The following is a 24438-nucleotide window of genomic DNA, read 5'->3' on the forward strand; positions in this document are numbered from 1 at the left end:
AAAGAATGTCTGTACAAATGGTGCAATGAAAATGCCTTTCACATCCCTAGCCTGGCAATAAAGCCCCTCTGCAGTCCAACCAAATGTGGGTCGTACCCTCTCAAGCCATCTTAATACAGCAATAGTGCCTGAGCACCACTGGTCCTGTTCACATGCATATCTGGAACACTCTAGGGACCATTTAGCTCACCAACTGGGTAATGAGCAGTGAGATGACCACCTTTTCTCAATACTGTATCGTTAAGTAGCTATCCTAATTCACTACAAGAACTTGGAATGTTAGGTTACTTAATGGCTACAATGGCATCTGAACATAAATTTGGAATAAACAAATAATGGTTATACTATTAACAATAGTGTTATACTCACTGAATCACCTATTTTATGGCAACAATTTCTATTTGATGCATTTCATTTAATTTTTAACAGTTTTTGAATGACTATCATTTTCCAGGCACTCAGGGTACAAAGGTTATCCACCTTGTTGTCCACCCTTTAAGGCATCCACACCCTAGTAGGGGAGAAAACCATGTGAAAAACCAATAATTAAGATACAATCTGTTAGGTGCAATGGTAGTTCAGGGCTGCAGAAGGTAAAAAGTGGCAGAGATCAGCAGCTTAGCAGGGCTAGACCACTTTCTGCCAATGGGAAATCATCTAAAATTTATCACCTCAAACATGTGAATTTTAATAATCAAAAGACTCCCTAAGTAAATGTACTATTCTTTGGGAGTATTATTGTTATTACCTCCTAGTCAAACTACTAAAAGCTATAGTCACCCCCTATTAGATGTTATTATTTATTTCATCCACATTTAATACTTGAAGGATCTAGTGAAATGGGGGACTTTTTACAGACTTCCTTCCTGGCAGAAGTAAACCTTCAAAAAAAATACTGTTTCTATGTTCTCTACCACACTGTAATGATAGAGATAAGCCACAGTATGGACACAGTCCAATCTAAACCTCTTCCTCTAAAGGTCATTACTCCTATTGTAGGCACTCAGTAGTAAATAGTATGAGTCAGGCACATGCATTTAGAAATCATTCGATTATCAGTGTAGACAATTTCTTCTCTCTACACCAAGACAACATTTTGTAATCAAAAGGCTTTGGATTCTGGCTGATTCTATCATTAAATCTCTGAAACACAAGTGTTAGTCTCTCATTCAGGCGCAACTCTTTGCAAGCCATGGACTGTAGTCTGCCAGGCTTCTCTGTCCATTGGTTTTCCTAGGCAAGAATACTGCAGTGGTTTGCCATTTCTTTCTCCAAGGAGGGGTACAAATGGCGTGACTTGACTGTCATATGAAGTCCTCACAATCTTTGAGCTATCAAATGAAGATGGGTGAAATTGTCTCTGCATAGTTTTCAACACGTTGTGCTTAGTCGCTCAGTCGTGTCCAACTCTTTGTGAGCCCGGGGACTGTAGCCCACCAGGCTCCTCTGTCCATGGGCTTCTCCAGGCAAGAGTACTGGAGTGGGTTGCCATTCCCTTCTCCAGAAGAACTTCCCGACCCACAGGTTGAACCCAGGTCTCCTGCATTACAAGCAGATTCTTACCAGTATGAGCTACAGGGAAGTTCCTTGAATATGCTGCTGCTGCTGCTGCTAAGTCACTTCAGTCGTGCCTGACTCGGTGCAACCCCATCGACGGCAGCCCACCAGGCTCCCCCGGCCCTGGGATTCTCTAGGCAAGAACACCGGAGTGGGCTGCCATTTCCTTCTCCGATGCATGAAAGTGAAAAGTGAAAGTGAAGTCGCTCAGTCATGTCTGACTCTTTGTGACCCCATGGACTGCAGCCTACCCGGCTCCTCCGCCCATGGGATTTTACATGGAGTGGGGTGCCATCACCTTCTCCAAATATGCTATAAATGTGTAAATGAGTAAAATGTGTAAATGAGTAAAATGAGTAACAAAAGATGCAGGCATCTTGACAAAATATCTAATTCACAGGAAAACAATCCATGTTTCACCTGGCTGTGCTACAAACTGTGTGGCCTGGATGAGACACTCAGACCCTTTTAATCTCGTATGTGACCAGTGAATGGGTCACTTCCTGTATTTTGAGGTGGAAAAGTGGAGCTGAACTCGACGCTCTCTAGAGTTTCTTTAGGCTCAAACATTGTGAAAGCTTCTGAAAACATGTCTTTTAGACATTTTCTCTACCTTTTTATCCCAGGCTGTGAAAAGAAGTCTCAGTCAAATCATTTCTAGACATCCGGAAAACTTCATCCACTGGCAGTGTGAGACACCAAGGCAGTTAACAATTAAGCTGTTATTAGTGAGCCATGTGTTCTAAGAGGCCACTTGCTGGGCTCTATTATCTTACTGTCACAACTGTGACCTGCAAATAATACAGGCACTTGAGAAACTCATTAACTTTTAGAACGCTGAGGTACAGTTTATTGTATCAGACAAATCTACTAGAGAAATCTCAATAGAAATGCACGTGTTCCAAAGCATATAAAACCTCGCTAGGGTAGGGAACATATGAACGAATAAGACCCACCATTCTTCAAAATTCTCCCTATTGAAGAGCTCTGTAAATGGAACAGTGAAGTGAAAATGGCCCTTCACACTTCATAACCTCACAGATTTTCAATACTAATATACTTATCCCTGATGGTTCAGTGGGTAAAGAACCTGTCTGAATGAAGGAGACACAGGAGATGCGGGTTCAACCCCTGGGTTGGAAAGATCTCCTGGAGGAGGAAATGGCAACCCATTCCAATGTTCTTGCCTGGAGAATCCCAGCAATAGAGGAGTCTGGGGGGTCATAGTCCAACAGGATGCAAAAAGTCAGACATGACTGAGCACACACACAATATACTTATCTAGGTTCACACACCTAACACATACTCCTGCCAGATGTGTGTATTTCTGAGTGTGACACCTGTCAGAACCAAAGCAATACTTGTAAATAAGGAGCTGCTGCTGCTGCTGCTAAGTTGCTTCAGTCGTGTCTGACTCTGTGCGACCCCACAGACGGCAGCCCACCAGGCTCCCCCGTCCCTGGGATTCTCCAGGCAAGAACACTGGAGTGGGTTGCCATTTCCTTCTCCAATGCATGAAAGTGAAAAGAAATAAGGAGCACATATTCAAAGGAATAATTACAAAATGCCCAGAGAGGAAAAAAAGAACAGGGAAGCCCACAAATTGGGTCAAACTGGTGCCAAACTAGAAATCATGGCAAGTCAGAAAACATCTTGGGTAATAACATTATAGGAAATTCCAAAAACCATGCAAAAGATGCTTTTAAAGCAAAACAAAGTATCCAGTAACCCAGTTTATCCACATGGCATATGTTCCAAGACCCCCGGTGGATGCTCGAAATCTTAATACTGGACCCTGTATATACCAAGCTCTTTCCTACACATACACACCTATGATGAAGCTTAATTTACAAATCAGGCACAGTAGGGTATCAACAATAATGACTAAAAATAAAACAGATCAAAATACACTGCAATAGAAATTATGTGAATGTGGTGTCTCTCAATATTTTATTGGGCTCTACTCTCCCTTCGTGTGATGACATGAGATGAGACATGATCAGATGGAGTAAGGTCAATGACTTGGGCGTTACGATACAGAGTCAGGCTACAGCGGGAGGATCATCTGCTCCAGGCGATGCTGGATCGCAGAGCCATGATGATGTCGTTGGCTGGAGGTCAGAAGCAGACCACGTGGACGGATGGGGATTCAGAGCAGCATGGAGCAGGGCCGTGATGGACCATATAAGATATCATACTTCACTACTCAAAACAATGTACAATTTAAAACTTACACATTGTTGCTTTATGGAATTTTCCCATTAATATTTTCATATTATGGTTGATCGAGGATAACTGAGCTACAGATAAGGAGGGCCTACTGTAATGAAGCCATAAGGGCATATGCTATTTTACTAAGCATACAATAGTGTTCTGTACTTACCGTTCAAGCTGCTACAATATAGGAAAAATGAACGTCACTAATTCCTTCTTCCACATAAAGAGGGGAGAGAGTATTCAAAGAAAATTTCAAAGGAACAGGAAAAATGGCAGTGCTCTGGTTGGGAAAAGATGAAGACTTGAAGGGAGCAGGGCTGATATGCCCGACATTAGGAATGGCTCAGTTCAGGTAGAGATAAACTTGATTCCGGGACTTTTAGAAGCTATTTCTGAAGTTTGATTTCAGATACTTTTAGGAAGGTGGTAATACATCACACAGTGACTCTGAAAGAGACTAATTAAATTTTCCAAGTGGGCTTGATAATGGCTGAGACAGCCTGAGATTAACCTTTATCCTTTACAGCTGGCGTCAGAAAGAACAACTGCTATCTCTCACCGTCTTCAACAGTGGCAATCTAGGGTTTATAGGTCAAAGATCTGGCAAGTTCTATCTCTTCATGTCACATGAAATATATCAAAGTGTTATTTATTAAAAGTGCTTCTAATGCAGGTGTGAGAGAAATCTACAGGCTATATATCCCAATCACCTTATTTCCCCAAGAGAAAATTCTGCCAGAGATTGTGCTTATGTGACACCTATTGGAGAAAATCTAGCCTGACTCTTCATCAAGACTCTGGCAGATTTCTTTAAATGTCATGACCAGAGTTGGAAATGAACACTTTGACTGTTGTTGTGAGTGGCTGCTTTAAGAATTTTAAGAGTAGAAATGACTGCAGTAGAGAAAAACATAGAACAGGCCCTACACTTCTGATAAATGCCATCAGAGGTTGAGTTTCAATCCAGAGTCAACCTGAGGCTGGAAATTCCACCACCACAACAGATATGCAATATGGCTCCTACAGGTTTTGAGATACCTAATTGAAAAAGAAAAGCCAAACTAGGATGAATAATAGAACACAAGTGTATTTGCTGACAGCTCAGCCAGAAAGAAGAAATCAGGTTTGACTCAGAGAGTAAACAGGTTTTGTTAAAATGTAATTAATTCCATCTTTTTCATGAAATCACAGTGAGACATGATTTCTTTAAATAGTTTTAGTAACTTAAAATCAGCATCCTAGTCTGATGGAAGTTAGTACCTCATTTTCATTGCTGGACATAAACTTTTTAGCGGTCACGACTGCTGAAAGAAGAACCACTACTAACATTGTTCTGCTTATTTGAGTTCACAGGACCTAACCCGGCCATAGAGACTTTTGTGTTTGTGCTTTCTGGGGGAGATCAGAAGGAACTCTGTGTTTACTTAAAAGTGAAATCACTTACACTCACTAAAATGAACTATCTAACTCCATTCCTCTCAGAGTTATAACTTAATCAAAAATCTGCTTCTCAGACAGTCTACTGACCATATGGCACAGTGGCCTCTTGGTGTTACGGAAACGCTCATTCAAAGCAGGAATGTGTTCCAGAGGAGTGGGGCACCCACAAATAAAAGGGCCTTGGCAGGTTCTATGTCTTAACCACTTTTTAGAATAATAGCATCTATTATCCAACAATACCCAATCCCCTCTCTTCTAAAAATCCAAACTGGCAAACTGACATTTACATTAAGAAAAGATAACCAAGGAGTTCACCAAACCTTACTTCTGGCAGTGGGCTGGCCGGTTTGGTTAGGATTCCTCCTACATAAACAACATTAGGCAGAGTGGGTCTCGGGAACTCCAGGGCTACGTCTGTACACAGCATCCACAAGCTGGACCCGTGGACCAAGTCATACATGGACTTCTCCGGCAGCAGGTTGTACTTCTGCATGATCCTTTCATATTTGGGAAGAACCAGAAAGCTGATCCCTATTCTGGAAATGAGGTAAACGCCGGTGTTCTTCATCCTCTGCAGGAGGTTCATGTGGTCTGTGAGGAGTGAGTTAAACTCTGGGACGTAAGCCAAGGGTGCAGGAGCGCCCACTTCAGCGGGATACCAAAGGCCGGTTGAAAATACAGCATATTTAACCCCCAAGAGATGAGCTATCACAAATCCACACATGTCATTAGGGTCCACCAGCAGCAGGTCAAACTTCTCCCTTTTCAGACCCTGAATCAGGGCGTGGTTGCCAACCATCATGTCACAGTTCTTGGTATAGTGATCCAGTATGTCTAACAGTTCGATTGCTGTCAATCTCCCAGAGAAAATATTCCGCATTTTGGACTGCAGGAAAGCATCCGAGGTGGTACTGTTGAAGATCCCTGGGTAGCGCTGGAGGCTATAGTGATTAGATGGCGCGATGTCTCTGCCTTCAGAGAGGAGGAACACTGTATGGTGGCCTCTCTCGTGCAAGGCCGAGGCTAGCGTCTTGAAAATGTACATATGGCTTTCGAACATAATTGGCGGCACGATGATGATTTTGGCAGCCTTGGCTATCCCAACAGCACTCCACAGGAGCATGAAATACGGAGTGTAAGACTTCATAGCTGAAATGACAACCAGAAAACTGCTTAAAACAGACGGCAATCTGCACCATTCAAAACCCTCACAAAGATGCTTTTGCACAGGATCTGATGATCCAGTACTTTGCCTAAGGATGGCTTTAAAAAATTATCCCAGTATATGTTCTGTCTCTTCACTTCTGAAAGGTGTCTCTTAAAACAGAGAATTGACAGTAAGACTGCCATAAACTGACATAGATTTAAAATGTATCAGCTTTGGAACAACAATAGAGAACTCATTTTTTTTTTTAATTTGAAATGAAACATGTAAAATTGAATTTGAAAGAAAAACTCTCTTCATTGAATAAGAGCTATAAGGCATCCATGAAACCTTTGTTTATCTTTTAATTGAACATCAATGTTAACCCCAGGAAGAAGAGCCAAGACTTCTTATTTTGGGGTATATCAGCATGTATGTCTCTTTTAAAATCATTTTATCACAGCAGTAACATTCCCCAATTATGACTAAAGCATACCAAAGAATGACTGTGTATCAGAAAATCATTCTTTCAAGTAGTAATTCTATACAAAATAAGCTTTTCCACAGGAGAAAAAAATGACCTTTAATGTGACCTTCTCTTTTATCTAAATACCCTTAAGTATCCTGGCCAACTCTGTTTATGTAATTTATATCAATTGGCTGACTCATTTCAGGGCATTATCTAAAAGAGAAACCTTTAATACAAAAGTTCAAGAGGGCGAACTGGATCTCAGTAAATACTTGAGAAAGAGATGGCTGATGAGTGCCTGTGTCCTTGACTATACTTCCTGTGTTGTACTTGGAACTCAGGTGCAAAGGTCAAGTGCACAGGACGGCTCACGTTTCTTCTACCCTTCTGCTTTACTAAAGTGTATACAATAGTTAGAATCACCTTCTACCATTTTTTTTAGAAATACCTATGTGGGCCACTGAATATGGAAACTTGCCCTACCTACCCAATATAATTTACATTTAGATTCTAAATTAGCCTCCAAATAGGGAAAGACCTAAACAATAATTACCCATGAGAACTGGACTTTTCTACTTCAAGGAACAACTCAAAATAGATTCACATGCAATCACCAAATCAATATCTGTGTTTACCCATCATATGTTAACCATCCTACTTATACAAATTCCTGCCATCTAAACGCAGTTTAAACAACTATACCTTCTCAACATTCAAACACTGCAAGAAACCTAAAAAAAAAGAAAAAGTCAATAGCAGGCAAATGATAGATTCTTCCAATACCAAGATTAAACTATATTTCCAGATGCTTTTCAAACCAATCCCAAATGATACTATCATTAAGTTATCATTACTATAACAGTAAACTGAAGTAATATGTGTTATAAACATATGAATGCCTATGTTAAATGTTGCCTGAATTAATGTGAGGCCTTTAAAAAAATAATTTGGAACAAACACTGTTTCCATAACAATGAAGTTTATTCTATAATTACAATGTCAATGAAAGAAGAAAATTAAATAGCCAATCTTGGAGCAAACTTTGCAGGCCTTTATTCTCCTGTGTTGTCTCTCCAAATGTGTCTCTCTGGTACAGTCTTCTGCCAATAGTGGCGGGGTTTAGTTGCTAAGTCACGTCCAACTCTTGTGACCCATGGACTGTAGGCCATCAGGCTCCTCTGTCCATGGGCTTTCCCAGGAAAGAATACTGGAGTGGGTTGCCATTTCCTTCTCTAGCTTATTTTCCCAACCCAGGAATCAAACCTGGTTCTCCTGCAATGCAGGCAGATTTTTTACCAACTGAGCCACCAGTGAAGCTCAGCCTTCTGCCCTTGCCAAAAGAGGGGGAAAAAAATAGGAATTTTAAATAGACAAGTTATTAATTCTGAGAATGAGATCTATGCAGAAAAGTTATTTCAGCTGAACTGTCCACTGCTCTGACTAATAGTGCCTGTTACTATTGGCATGTTCAAGAAGACCAACATCATGATGGACCAATGTTAGGCAACTGTTCTGCCAATCGTATTTCGCATTTAGCTGAGCAGATGGTAAGCATACTCAACTCCTTCAGCTGTAGTTGTAACTGTTACTTTAACATAAATCACTAAGAAACAAAAGATAACAGTAGGGAAACAAATGCTTTCACTGCATTTCTTAATTTTTTCTTTTAGTATTTTAGTAATTACTGCAAAGTAAAAAGAAATCACACAAAATGACTGTTTAATCACTGTTTAACTGCTTATGTTCTAGAATCACACTGTCCAACAGAACTACCTGTGATGATGAAAATGGTCTATCTCCTTACCATCCAATATGGGAGCCTCTAGTGAGCAATTCCCGGAGAAGGCGATGGCACCCCACTCCAGTACTCTTGCCTGGAAAATCCCATGGTCGAGGAGCCTGGTAGGCTGCAGTTCATGGAGTCGCTAGGAGTCAGACACGGCTGAGCGACTTCACTTTCACTTTTCACTTTCATGCACTGGAGAAGGAAATGGCAACCCACTCCAGTGTTCTTGCCCGGAGAATCCCAGGGATGGGGAAGCCTGGTGGGCTTCCTATGGGGTCACTAGGAGTCAGACATGACTGAAGCAACTTAGCAGCAGCAGCAGTGAGCAATCCCAGCGTGATCAGTGTGACTGAGGAACACCTAAACTAGCACTGTACTGCGTGTGTATGTGTGTTAGTACCTTAGTCATATCTGACTCTGCAACCTCATGGATGGTAGCCCAGCAGGCTCATCTGTCCATGGGATTTTCCAGGCAACAGTACTCGAGTGGGTAGCCATTCCCTTCTCCAGGGGATCTTTCTGACCCAGAAATTGAACCTGGGTCTCCTGCATTGCAGGCAGATATTTGACCATCTCAGCCACCAGTGGCTGTCGTATAACAAAAGGAGGTTAGAAAAGGTACATAGACTCTGTACATGTAAATTATAAAACTATTCAGAAATGCCAATATTCACATGATAAAATGTCTTCTAAAAATAATGTCTACTAGGTCATCATATGTCTTCATGAAAAAGAACTGATTACCAGCAAAGAAGCATCATTTGCACAAGTGTGTTACTCACTATTAAAATACGAAGTGAATTATGAAGGATTACAACAGCACTTTAATCTCATAAATATCACCGTTATGCATAACAGGATGACTAACACAACTGCCAATAAATGGTATGATCCTTGCTAATCCAGAAATATCACATCGTGTCAACTGAAAATTTGGACTTCATTAATATTAAAATCTTCTCTGAGAAAGACAATGTCAAGAGAATGAAAAGATATGCACCAGACTGGAAGAAACATTTGCAAAATATATATATATATAAAAGGATTGCTACCAAGATATGTAAGGAAGGAACTCAAATCTCAACAATAAAAAAATAAACGACCTGATTTGAAAGCGGCTAAAGATCTTAACAGACATCTCACCAAAGAAAATACAGATATAGAGTAAACCGATGAGAGGATATTCCACATCAAATGTCATGAGGGCAATGCAGATTAAAATAATAATGACGATTTCCTTGGTGACTCAGTGGTAAAGAATCTGCCTGCCAGTGCACAAGATGTGGGGTCAACCCTGGTCGGAGATCAGAACAACTGAGGCCACGCGTCACAACTATTGAGCCCGTGCTCCGGAGCCCAGGAGCTACAACAACTGAAGCCCTAACCTGTGCTCCCCAACAAGAGAGGTGACCCCAATAAGAAGCCCGCACACCACAGCTAGGGAAAAGTCCATGCAGCAATGAACACCCAGCACTGCCAAAAATAAATAAATAAATAAAATTAGAAAAAAAAATAAAGCAACCACATTGCAATAAAAAAAATAACAATACCACTACGCATCTATTAAAGTGGTCAGTATCCAGAACACTGACAACACCAAATGCTGAAGAGGGTATGGGGCAACAGGAACTTTCACACATTGCTGCTGGAGATGCAAAATAGTATAGACACTTTGGAAGACAAATCGATGGTTTCTGTAAACATACTCTCACCATGTGACCCAGCAGTTGTGCTCCTTGGCATGTACAGAAAAAAGATGAAAACAGATGTCTGCACAAAAATCTGCACATGGATGTTTATAACAGCTTTATTTATAATTGCCAAAACTTGGGAGGAACCAAGCACAGCAGCTAAAGTCAGCTGAATAAATAAAAAAACTGTGGTGCATCGCTATGGTGGAATATTATTCAGCACTAAAAAGAAATGTGCTATCAAGCCATGAAAAGAGAAGGAGGAAATTAAAATGTATATTTACTAAATGAAAGAAACCTATCTGAAAAGGCTACATATGGTATGATTCCAACTATATAACCTTCTGTAAAAGGCAAATCTATGGAGACAGTAAAGACATTCGTCATTGCCGATGGTTGCAAGGGAGGGAAGGATGAACAGGTGGAGCACAGAGGATCTTTAGGGCAGTGAAATTATTCTGTAAGACTCTACACTGGTGTATAAATGTCATTATACATTTACCCAAACCCAGAGATTATCCAAACACCAAGAATGAACCCCGTAAAGCAGGGCTCCCCAACCCCAGGGCCAAGGATTGGTGCCAGTCCATGGCCTGTTAGGAACTGGGCCACACCAGGAGGTGAGTGACGGCCCGGTGAGCAGGTGAAGCCTCATCTGCTGCTCCCCATCGCTCACACAACCACCTGAACCATTTCTCCCCACCTTCAGTCCTTGAAAAAAATGTCTTCCATGAAACCAGTCCCTGGTGCCAAAAAGGTTGGGGACCACTGCTGTAAAGTATAGACTTGAAGAGATGCTGATGTGTCAGCATAGGTTCATTGATCATTAACAACGGACCACTGTGGTGCAAGATGTTGATACTGGAGGAAGGTGTGCACCAGTGTCAGGGGAGGATATGGGGACTCTATGTACTTCCTGCTGCGAACCGAAAACTGTTCTAAAAATGAAAGTTTATTATTTTAGGGAACAATTTAAAGTAGCCTGAAAAAATGAAAAAAAAAACAAAACAATTTTTAAAAAGGGATGCGGATGCATCAAATGTGATGTAAACATAATTAAATGGAAAATTATGCCCTAGAAAAACAACCTGCAACATACATAACAGGCATTTAACCTCTATAAGCATTTTCATGAAGCCACTGTTTAAGGCAGGAGAAGACTGCTACGAAGTGCAGACATTTGGAGACACGTTAAACCCCCAACAATTGGAAACTGGTTAAAGTAAACTGTGATTCATCCATACAATAGCCCCTAAAATAATCCTGTAAAAGAATATTTAGGCATGAAAGGACCTTCAAGATTTACTATTGATTAAAAATGAGGTTACTAAGTGTTATCGTGTAATGTGCTCATGCTCAGTTGCTCAGCTGTGTCCTACTCTGCAACCCCATGGACTGCAGCCCACCAGGCTCCTCTGTCCATGGGATTTTCTAGGCAAGAATGCTGGAGTGGGTTGCCATTTCCTCCTCCAGGGGATCTTCCTGACGCAGGGGTCAAACTCCAGTCTCTTGCATCACAGGCAAATTCTTTACTGCTGAGACATCGGGGAAGCCCACCATGTTAAGTATCACTTTACATAAGATACAAAGGTATAAATATTATACACAGAAGTGATAAGCATCAAAAGGCAGTGTTTCTTCCTGGATAGTACAAATTATAAGAGATTTCACTTTAACTTTTTCTACATTGGTCACATTCAGTTCAGTTCAGTTCAGTCGCTCAGTCGTGTCCAACTCTTTGCGACCCCATGAACCACAGCACGCCAGGCCTCCCTGTCCATCACCAACTCCCCGGAGTTTACCCAAACTCATGTCCATTGAGTGGGTGATGCCACCCAACCATCTCATCCTCTGTCGTTCCCTTCTCCTCCTACCCCCAGTCCCTCCCAGCATCAGGGTCTTTTCCAATGAGTCACCTCTTCGCATCAGGTGACCAAAGTATTGGAGTTTCAGCTTCATCAGTCCTTCCAATGAACACCCAGGACTGATCTCCTTTAGGATGGACTGGTTGGATCTCCTTGCAGTCCATTACTCTTCTCTTCATAAATATGACTTATTTTAAAATAATATGATAAAAAAGATCTCATTCACAGTAACAATAAAGCACATAAAATACCTTTAAAATTAACTAAAAAACATATATGTTGGCTATTCTAAGTAAGGCAAGTCTTTCTCTGAAGATATACATGAAAAGAATACTAAGTGTGCAGCAATACCATATTATTTTAAGGGAATACAATATTCTAAAAAAGTTAATCCTTTCCATATAATAAATAGACTGAATAAATTCATCTTAAAATTCCAGTGGATGGCTTTGTTTTGTCTGGAACTTGACCAAACTATATCCATGTTACAGCAGGCTAGAAAGGAGATTTCACTTTTGAAAATGATACAGTAATGACTTGGGACAGAAAGGGAAAAATTTTGTAATTAAAACACTATCTGGGCCTCTCCTTCAGGGTCGGCCCACCTTCATGCCTCAGGGTATATCATCTTGTGTTGACCACATAAAATTCTGAGCTGTAACCGAGCTGTAAAAAAAAAACAAAAAAAACTATCTATCTATCATCTATATAGGCATGTATGTATATATATGTAGGACATATATACATAATGGAAATGGAATAGTACTCAGCCATAAGAGAAACACAAAATAATGCCATGTGTAGCAACATGGATATAACTAGACATTATCATACTAAGTGAAGTATATCAGAAAGACAAATACCATATGGTATCATTCACATGTAGAATTTAAACTGTGGTGCCAAGGAACCTACCTATAAGGCAGAAACAGACTCACAGACATAGAGAACAGATCTGTGGTGGCCAACGGAAGGGGTAGTGGGAGAGGGATGGAGTGGGAGGCTGGGGTTGGCAGATGCAAGCTATTATATACTGAATGATAAAGAAGGTCCTACTGTATAGCACAGGAAATTATATCTAATATCCTGAGATAAACCACAAAGGAAAAGAATATGAAAAAGAATGTGTGTATGTGTACATATATATATATAACTGAATCTCTTTCTGTACAGCAGAAATTAATACAATGTTGTATATCAACTATACTTCAATTAAAATTAAAAAAAAAAAAACCACTATGGAACTCGTCCAAGAATCTTAATTCAAATCAATGGCAGCCTGTAAGAATTTCTTGACTATAACATGAGATGAAGGAAGTACCACAAGTAAATGAGGAAAGAACTCACTCAATGTGAAGTCTTTTATAAAATGGCTCTATATTGGAGAAAGAAAATCACTAAAATTTTTGCCTTAGACTTTCCCCAAAGTAAATCAGACTGATGATTGTCAAAAAAAATTTTTTTTCTAATAAAGTCATTAAGAGTGTTGAGCTTTAAATGATCTCTGGAAGGAAAAAGATAATTTTGAGTATAAAGCAAAGGAAAAAAAATCACTATTATTAGATTTTATTACATAATCATTAACTATTTTTGGAATGTTTAGAACATCCGGAGCAGAAGTTTCCAGTCCAGGATGGCTATCTGAACACAGGGGTCTCTAGGCCTGTCTTCCTAAAGCTCCTTTGGTATTACAGTAAAATCTATTAAAGGGAACAAATACCCCAAATCTGAGAACCGACATGAAGAAGGGAGGTGTGGGCAAGCCAACAGTCAACAGTAGAATGGAGTTTGGACACCGTGTCAGTAATCTGACAAATGCTTATTGAGGGATACAAAAGGATGAAAGAAGTCGCGGCCCAAAACACAGAGAGGAAGCTGCAGGAGAGATGAAGATTGCTTCCAGATGGCTGAGAGCTTAAGAGGACACTCCAGGAGCAAGAGATGGAGGGGACGTGCTCCCAGGAAAAGCAGGGGCCGTTGCATTCACCCCCCCAAAGGAAAGATGAAGAACAGCTCTCCAGGAAAACTGGATCTTCTGTCCAAAAAGGAGTTAGAACTGATGACTGAGGGTGAAGCCCTCCTAATGTGGGCGTGTGGTGGCAGCAGAGGGCTCCTCACCCATGGACCCCAGAGGCAGCATCAGCACTAGACATGCCACCCCGCCACGTGCAGTCTGGACGCAACCCCCCAGTCAGTCTTAAGGAGCTCAAAACTTGCTGAGTGACTGAAAAAATAAGACTTTTTCCTCCATGAAATTAGCAAGCATGTAATTTTTAATGATAAGGCTCAGTCCCTGCAAAGGTACAAAGTAGTTGAATGCAGCTGGCAAAAATGTGCTTCGTGCTCAGTCACTTCAGTCCTGTCCACCTCTTTGTGATCTTATGACCTGTAGCAGGCCAGGCTCCTCTATCCACGGAATTTTCCAGGAAAGAATACTAGAGTGGGTTGCCATTTCCTTCTTCAGGGGATCTTCTCAACCCAGGGATTGAACCCATGTCTCCTGCATTGTCAGGCAGGTTCTTTACTACTCAGTTCAGTTCACATGCTCAGTTGTGTCCAACTCTTTGCAACCCCAAGGAATGTACCATGCCAGGCCTCCTTGTCCATCATCAACTCCCAGAGTTTACTCAAATTCATGTCCATTGAGTCAGTGATGCCATCCAACCATCTCAACCTCTGTTGTCCCCTTCTCCTCCTGCCTCCAATCCCTCCCAGCATCAGGGTCCTTTCAAATGAGTCACTTCTTCACATGAGGTGGCCAAAGTATTGGAGTTTCAGCTTCAGCATCAGTCCTTCCAATGAATATTCAGGACTGATTTCCTTTAGGATAGACTGGTTGGATCTCCTTGCAGTCCAAGGGACTCTCAAGAGTCTTCTCCAACACCACGGTTCAAAAGCATCAGTTCTTCGGCACTCAGCTTTCTTCACAGTCCAACTCTCACATCCATACATGACCACTGGAAAAACCATAGCCTTCATGAGATGGACCTTTGTTGGTAAAGTAATGTCTCTGCTTTTTAATATGCTGTCTAGATTGGTCATAACTTTCCTTCCAAGGAGTAAGCATCTTTTAATTTCATGGCTGCAATCACCATCTGCAGTGATTTTGGAGCCCAAAAAAATAAAGTCTGACACTGTTTCCCCATCTATTTGCCATGAAGTGATGGGACCATATGCCGTGATCTTCGTTTTTTGAATGTTGAGCTTTAAGCCAACTTTTTCACTCTCCTCTTTCACTTTCATCAAGAGGCTCTTTAGTCCCTCTTCACTTTCTGCCATAGGAGTGGTATCACTGCACATCTGAGGTTACTGATATTTCTCCTGGCAATCTTGATTCCAGCTTCTGCTTCTTCCAGCCCAGGGTTTCTCATTATATACTCTGCATATAAGTTAAATAAGTAGGCTGACAATATACAGCCTTGACATACTCCTTTTCCTATTTGGAACCAGTCTGTTGTTCCATGTCCAGTTCTAACTATTGCTTCCTGACCTGCATACAGATTTCCCAAGAGGCAGGTCAGGTGATCTGGTATTCCATCTCTTTAAGAATTTTCCACAGTTTATTGTGATCCACACAGTCAGAGGCTTTGGCATAGTCAATAAAGCAGAAGTAAAATATCAATAACCTCAGATATGCAGATGACACCACCCTTATGGAAAAAAGTGAAGAGGAACTAAAAAGCCTCTTGATGAAAGTGAAAGAGGAGAGTGAAAAAGTTGGCTTAAAGTTCAACATTCAGAAAATTAAGATCATGGCATCTGGTCCCATCACTTCATGGCAAATAGATGTGTAAACAGTGGAAACAGTGTCAGACTTTATTTTGGGGGGGCTCCAAAATCACTGCAGATGGTGACTGCACCCATGAAATTAAAAGACGCCTACTCCTTGGAAGGAAAGTTATGACCAACCTAGACAGCATATTAAAAAGTAGAGATATTACTTTGCCAACAAAGGTCCGTCTAGTCAAGCCTATCGTTTTTCCAGTGGTCATGTATGGATGTGAGAGTTGGACTGTGAAGAAAGCTGAGTGCCGAAGAACTGATGCTTTTGAACTGTAGTGTTGGAGAAGACTCTTGAGAGTCCCTTGGACTGCAAGGAGATCCAACCAGTCCATCCTAAAGGAGATCAGTCTTGGGTGTTCATTGGAAGGACTGATGCTGAAGCTGAAACTCCAGTACTTTGGCCACCTCAAGTGAAGAGTTGACTCACTGGAAAAGACCCTGATGCTGGGAGGGATTGGAGGCAGGAGGAGAAGGGGACAACAGAGGATGAGATGGCTGGATGGCATCACCGACTCGATCGACATGAGTTTGAGTGAACTCTGGGAGCTGGTGATGGACAAGGAGGCCTGGCGTGCTGTGATTCATGGGGTCGCAAAGAGTCAAACACGACTAAGCGACTGAACTGAAGTGAGATATTTTTCTGGCGCTCTCTTGCTTTTTCGATGATCCAACAGATATAAGCAATTTGATCTCTGGTTCCTCTGCCTTTTTCCAAAACCAGCTTGAACATGTGGAAGTTCAGGGTTCACATACTGTTGAAGACTGGCTTGGAGAATGTTGAGCATTACTTTACTAGCGTGTGAGATGAGTGTGATTGTGCGGTAATTTGAGCATTCTTTGGCATTGCCTTTCTTGGGAATGGAATGAAAACTGACCTTTTCCAGTTCTGTAATACTAGCGCCATGTAAAAATGTAAATGGGCACAAATGTTCTGAAAAACAACTGGCACATTATTTTACATTTACAATACAATCCAAAATCAGAATTGCCAACACAAATCTACAAAGATAATTTCTGTATTCACTTCTGACAGCTAACAGCCAGGAACCACTAGGAAGCCAGGAGTAAAGGACTGATCAGAGTACAGTGCATTTATAGAGGGATGGTACGGAGTGGGAGGTAGGAGGGAGGTTCAAGAGGGAGGAGACATAGGCATACCTATGGCTGATTCATGTTGATTTATGGCAGAAACCATCACAATTTTGTACAGCAAGTATCCTTCAATTAAAAATCAATTAATTTGAAAAAGTATAGCATATTTTACTATGGAAAACTCTAGCACCATCAAGAACCATGCTTTTAAAAACAATTTTAATTTGAGAAAATGCTTATAACATAAGAAAGTAAGAAACAGAATGTTTTATATATATATATATATATATATATATACACACATGGACTTTCCTTCCAGGTGTTGCAGTGGTAAAGATTCTATCTGCCAATGCAGGAGATACAAGAGACACGGGCTTGATCCCTGGGTTGGGAAGATCCCCCAAAATAGGAAGTGGCAACCCACTTGAGTATTCTTGCCTAGAAAATACCATGGACAGAGGAACCAGGCATGCTACAGTCCATGGAGTCACAAGGAGTTGGACACGATGGAGCGCACACACACATACACATATATATGTAAACATAAAATGATTATAGGGCTTCCCTGGTGACTCAGAAGGTAAAGGATCTGCCAGCAGTGCAAGAGACCTGTGTTCAGTTCCTCGGTCAGGAAGATCCCCTGGAGAAGAGAATGGTAACCTACTCCAGGATTCTTGCCTGGAGAATTCCACGGACAGGGGAGCTTGGTGGGCAATGAGGTCCATGGGATGGGAAAGAATCAGACACAACTGAGCAACAACCACTTTTACTTTCACTTTCAAAATGATTATAGTAACAACAAAGTAAATGTAAAAACTCTTATCAGTAGTAAATTCGGCTTGTCAGATTGAGTGACTTTGTCTTACTTTCCTAGTTACATATTTCCGGACTTCTGAAGGTTTCTACCGAAACTACATAATATTTATTACACACTCATTCAACATACATGCAACTTGAGCATGTCTTACTCTCATTTTCCCCTTGGAGTCAAGTGTCTTAAAACATCAGTCTCTATTTATTGGGCCCCACTTATTTCCCAAATGATTACAGTCTGCCACAGACTCCACCACAACTCTGCCTGAACACTCATTGTCAAGGGCACTAAATATCTCCTATCTGTGTACTCAGTTGCTCAGCTGTGTCCAATTCCTTGTGACTCCGTGGTCTGTAGTCTGCCAGGCTCCTCTGTCCGTGGAATTTTTCAAACAAGAATACTGGAGTGAGTTGCCATTTCCTCTTCCAGGGAATCCTCCCAAACCAGGGATAGAAACCTCATCTCCCACGTCTCCTGGATTGGCAGGCGGATTCTTTACCACTGCACCACCAGGGAAGCCAAAATATCTCCTAATAGTCACCGCAATACCTTTCTTTCCCAGTACTTATCTGACTGGGCTTTTCTTTCACTTGAGATACTACTGAGCCCCTACCTGCTCCAAATTCTCTCCTGGCTTCTAATATGCAACTATTACTTGACTATACCACACTGCCAGAATACTGACAAAAATCCCAAATTCAAAGTCTTTAAACAAACTCTCAATCCCCAACCCAGGGATGGAACCCAAGTCTCCCGCACTGCAGGAAAATTCTTTACCATCTGAGCCACGAGGGAAGCCCCAGTGAACATGAGTTTGAGCAAAACTCTTGGAGAGAGTGAAGGAGTCTGGTGCGCTGCAGTCCATGGGATCACAAAGAGTTGGACATGACTTAGCGACTGAACACAACAAAACAAATTTCTTGTTGCCTATCAGTCCACCCTTCCTTCTTTATATAAAATTTTTTATATAAAAATTATTTCTAGGGCTGTATTCAAGATAAGAAACAATGCTAGTCTTAATAAGTGTGCCCACCCCTCACCATATGAAAACCATTCAACATTTAAGTATGAATTAATTTGGGCAAAACAACAAGAATATCTGGGTGTACCTATGTGTCTGTGTGTATGTGTGTGTGTTAGTCATCAGTTGTGTCCAACTCTTTGTGACCCCACGGATTTTAGCCCATCAGGCTCCTCTGCCCATGGAATTCTCCTATATGTTGCCTCTACAAAACACTCATTTGCAAAAGTGATCCCTGCAAGACCCCATGTTTCTAAACCCCTTAAGAGCCCCAGAAAAAAATTAATTATTAATAGCTCTTCTGTTCCTGCTCCTAAGCAACAATGGTTAACAAAGGCAGAAATTTAACTCAAGAACATCCCATCATACCACTAAGATTTTAAAAGATAAGCAATAGACTTTATGAATCCATATTGCTCCCATTTTCTCAAATATCAGAATGTAACATCATGCTAGACCTCCAGCAACCATCTACTTATTTAAAAAGAACAAAGGAGGGGGCCTCACTTTTGACCACTACTGGAAAGAATCATTTCTCTGTTTTTTTTGTTCTATTTGAAGTTGGATCGTTAATAACTCTGAACTAGACATACATGAGGATGAACTATATAGGAAAAAACTATGAAAAACACAAAACAAAATTAGAACTCAGGTTTTGACAGCCTACCATCTAACATTCTAAACAAGAATTAATCAAAATCTTTTAGTGATTACGGAAAACCAAGGGCTAAGGGGAAATTTAAGATCATGTCGGTACACAGTGAATTGGGCTATTTAGAAAAACAAAGTGAGTGACTGAATCCTCAACGCAGATCACGTAGTCCAGCAAGCTGCACAGCAGAATTTCTTCGTGCTTTTAAGTTCCCTTGGCATTGAGGATTATGTGGATGGCAATAAGAAGAGCAAATGATCAATCACGACTGCCACCACAGGTTGACTTTGGTACTATACGAAATACTGTTGAGTAATTGCATTCTCTTCTGAGCACCTTCTACAAGTGAAGCCTCAGAAAATGCCATCCAGTAAAACAAAAATAAGAAAATTAAATCCAGCAAAGTAAAAACTAATTGGGAATCATTAATAGGGCTTGCTCCTTGGAAGGAAAGTTATGACCAACCTAGATAGTATATTCAAAAGCAGAGACATTACTTTGCTGACTAAGGTCCATCTAGTCAAGGCTATGGTTTTTCCAGTGGTCATGTATGGATGTGAGAGTTGGACTGTGAAGAAGGCTGAGCGCCAAAGAATTGATGCTTTTGAACTGTGGTGTTGGAGAAGACTCTTGAGAGGCCCTTGGACTGCAAGGAGATCCAACCAGTCCATTCTGAAGGAGATCAGCCCTGGGATTTCTTTGGAAGGAATGATGCTAAAGTTGAAACTCCAGTACTTTGGCCACCTCATGTGAAGAGTTGACTCATTGGAAAAAGATTCTGATGCTGGGAGGGATTGGGGGCAGGAGGAGAAGGGGACGACAGAGGATGAGATGGCTGGATGGCATCCCTGACTCGATGGACGTGAGTCTGAGTGAACTCCGGGAGTTGGTGATGGACAGGGAGGCCTGGCGTGCTGCGATTCATGGGGTCACAAAGAGTCGGACAGGACTGAGCGACTGAACTGAACTGAACTGAACTGAATAAGGCTTTTAAATAAAGGCAAATTTATTTTAAAAGTCTATTTTCCTGTAGCATAATTTAAGTTCCAAAAGGGAGAAATTGTAGTAGAAGTTGATAACTGTTTTATTCCTATGGCTTGACCATGTGGTACTCAATTAAGATTTATTAAATGAATGACTGTGACTGTGATTCTGAACCAGGATACATAGTTGGACCACATACACCTCCACCAATGGACTCTTTTTTGTCCTTTAATCTGAAATGAATGAACTTGTAATTATATTTATTGCCTTCTTTCTGAACAAAATTCTAAATCAAAAGCTTTGCCCGAGGCACTGGAGTTAGCTACCCACTTCAATTATGAAGAGAATTTCTGGGCTAATGGGTACTGCAATTGGAAAAAGTTATCAAGTCAAGAATAGATTTCATTACAGCTTTTCCTTAAGTCTAGGGGTCTTTTTTCATGTTATTTGTTAACTTCCTACACATTCACAACAATGTTGTAAATGGCCAAGCAAATAACCATTTATTAAATAATGAAAGGAAACTGGATGCCATAAATAGGCATATAAGAGATAGTCGTGGCATACATTTTTCCTTCTCTTTTCTAGTAATGGAATCCTCTACATTAGCTTGGCTCATAGCCGAAAAGACTAAAGCCATTTCCCAGCCTCTCCAGGAGCTAGTTTAGGCACAAAAGTTAGTTCTAGTAAACAGGATGGGATAGAAGCACAGTAGTACGTGCAATTTCTCATTTACACCCTTAGAGCTTACACATTTGGTCTTTCTGCCTGACGAAATGAGGACTTGATAATAATTAACATCCTGGACCACAGGACAGAAGCACAAACCAGGAAACGTGTAAGAAGAGAGACACTTAGCACTGTGCCACCTGAGTATCAGTCCTGTCTGCTCTGCCCACTGTAACCATTATCCACGAGGAAACTCCTGATACTTTTCTGAAGTCATTGTCATTCGCAGACTGTCTCCAGCAGTAAGGTGACCAACCACCCCAGAACTGAGGGCATTTCCAGGATGTGGAACTTTCAGCACTAAAACTGGGAAATGTCCTGGGCAAACCAGAAGGAGCTGGTCGTGCCACAGCTTGAAACCTACACCTTAACATAAAACTCTCAGTAAACAGCAGCTCGTAAAGTTGTACTGTGTACTATGTACCTTCTCTGTATCACAGGCTTTATGAGTGTTATCTCATTTTATACTGAGATAAGGACAAAAATAGTTGTTCCCATTTACAGATGAGGAGAATAAGACTGAGACAAGAAATTACCTAGTATATTGCAGAGCTTCACATCCACTTTTAATCCACTTTCATCCCACCATTCAAAGACAGGAAGAAAGCGAAGCTGAAAAAACATATTGTGACTGTGGACAAACTGGGGGAATACTCAGCGTTATTGCTACAGAGTTGTTAAAGAGCCCAGGTTTAAACATTTCTCTCTCATATGTAAAAAATATCTTGTGTTCTGAAGTCAATTATGACCATCTATTACAGACTGGTTCCAAATAGGAAAAGGAGAACATCAAGACTGTATATTGTCACCCTGCTTATTTAACTTATATGCAGAGTACATCATGAGAAACGCTGGGCGGGAGGAAACACAGGCTGGAATCAATATCGCCAGGAGAAATATCAGTAATCTCAGATATGCAGATGACACCATCCTTACTGCAGAAAGCAAAAAAGAACTAAACAGTCTCTTGATGAACCTGAAAGAGGAGAGTGAAAAAGTTGGCTTAAGGCTCAACATTCAGAAAACTAAGATCATAGCATCCGGTCCCATCATTTCATGACAAATAAATGGGGAAACTGTGGAAACAGTGGCTGACTTTATTTTTCTGGGCTCCAAAATCACTGCAGATGGCGGTTTCAGCCATGAAATTAAAAGACGCTTACTCCTTGTAAGGGAAGTTATGACCAACCTAGACAGCATATTAAAAACAGAGACATTACTTTGCCAACAAAGTTCCATCTAGTCAAGGCTATAGTTTTTCTAGTAGTCATGTATGGATGTGAGAGTTGGACTATAAAGAAAGGTGAGTGCCGAAGAATTGATGCTTTTGAACTGTGGTGTTGGCTTGAGAGTCCCTTGGACTGCAAGGAGATCCAACCAGTCTATCCTAAAGGAAATCAGTCCTGAATATTCATTGGAAGGACTGATGCTGAAGCTGAAACTCCAATATTTTGGCCACCTCATGCGAAGAGTTGACTCATTGGAAAAGACCCTGATGCTAGGAGGGATTGAAAGCAGGAGGAGAAGGGGATGACAGAGGATGAGATGGCTGGATGACATCACCAACTTAATGAACATGAGTTTGAGTAAACTCCGGGAGCTGGTGATGGACAGGGAGGCCTGGCGTGCTGCAGTCCACGGGGTTGCAGAGTCAGACACACTGATCAACTGAACTGAATGAACTGATTTGCAAGTAAACTACTAAAGCAAGGAGACTCCTAAAGTCACACTGTGAAATGGGAACACCGTGGCTTGGGGTGGGGGCTAGGGGGTGATAATTCAGAAAATTAAGGCCACTTGCTTTTGGTTAATGATCCCTCCCACCACCACCACTCCCAAAAAAGAGCAGTGATCTGGAGACAATCTGGCCTCTTTAATTAAGAGTGCAATCTGGGTGAAAATCCTATATTTGGTTGGCAACTGGCAGTTAATGAAGAGAGGTAACTTTCAGATTTTCAAAATCTGCTACTTTATCAAATTTATAGTTTTGATTCTTACAGAAAAATTCATGAGAAATGTTGGGCTGGATGAAGCACAGGCTTGAATCAAGATTGCTGGGAGAAATATCAATAACCTCAGATATGCAGATGACACCACCCTTATGGCAGAAAGTGAAGAAGAACTAAAGAGCCTCTTGATGAAAGTGAAAGAGGAGAGTGAAAAAGTTGGCTTAAAGTTCAACATTCAGAAAACTAAGATCACGGCATCTGGTCCCATCACTTCATGGCAAATAGATGTGCAAACAGTGGTAACAGTGGCTGACTTTATTTTGGGTGGCTCCAAAATCACTGCAGATGGTGACTGCAGCCATGAAATTAAAATAACCCTGTATGCGAGACAGCAAAAGAGACACAGATGTATAGAACGGACTTTAGGACTCTGAGGGAAAGGGAGAGGATGGGATGATTTGGGAGAATGGCATTGAAACATGTATACTATCAGGTAAGAAACGAATCGCCAGTCTATGTTCCATACAGGATACAGGATGCTTGGGGCTGGTGCACGGGGATGATCCAGAGAGATGATATGGGGTGGCAGAGGGGTTCAGGATTGGGAACTCATGTACACCCATGGCGGATTCATGTCAATGTATGGCAAAACCAATACAGTATTGTAAAGTAAAATAAAGTAAAAATAAAAATTTAAATAAATAAATAAAAGACGCTTACTGCTTGGAAGGAAAGTTATGACCAACCTAGACAGCATATTGAAAAGCAGAGACAATGGACCGGGAGGCCTAGCGTGCAGAGGTTCATGGGGTCCAAAGAGTCGGACACGACTGAGCAACTGAACTGAGCTGAACTGATTTGTCTGGATATGCACAGCTCAACTACAGAAGTGCAAACTACTCAAGGAAATAAAACATTAGCAATACCATTCAAAAAAACCAGTCCTGCCCTTGGGACTCTGATGAGCACCACAAGGGGGACAGGAAAAACCTCCTCTTGAAGGAGAAGTTATAAGGGATGTTTTTGCGGTCCTTTATCATTCTTGTTGCTGTTATAGCACTTCAAGCTAGCTGCACTTACCACTTTCCTACACTGTCAGTACCTGCAGTTATCTCTTTCCAGCCATCTATAGTACAGGTGGTGAAGCTGTAATGAGAAACCCAATGCTGTTCACTTATCAGTGATAGCTGGCCCAGATGCACCTGGGCTCCTTGTCTGAAATCATCAGGTGGGAAACTAAGATTA

General features: G+C 41.2%; 1 protein-coding gene across 1 annotated transcript in view; it reads right to left on the reverse strand.

Annotated features, from left to right (window-relative positions):
- The window catches only part of UGT8 (UDP glycosyltransferase 8), a 67358-nt gene extending 60997 nt beyond the window's left edge, over window positions 1–6361 (reverse strand). The window contains exon 1 of the mRNA XM_068975581.1: window positions 5540–6361. Coding sequence (XP_068831682.1) covers window positions 5540–6361 — 822 coding nt within the window. The remainder of the gene's footprint in view (window positions 1–5539) is intronic.
- Window positions 6362–24438: the final 18077 nt, after the last annotated feature.

Source organism: Capricornis sumatraensis, chromosome 7 (assembly GCF_032405125.1).
Source record: "Capricornis sumatraensis isolate serow.1 chromosome 7, serow.2, whole genome shotgun sequence".
Classification (NCBI taxonomy): Eukaryota; Metazoa; Chordata; class Mammalia; order Artiodactyla; family Bovidae; genus Capricornis; species Capricornis sumatraensis.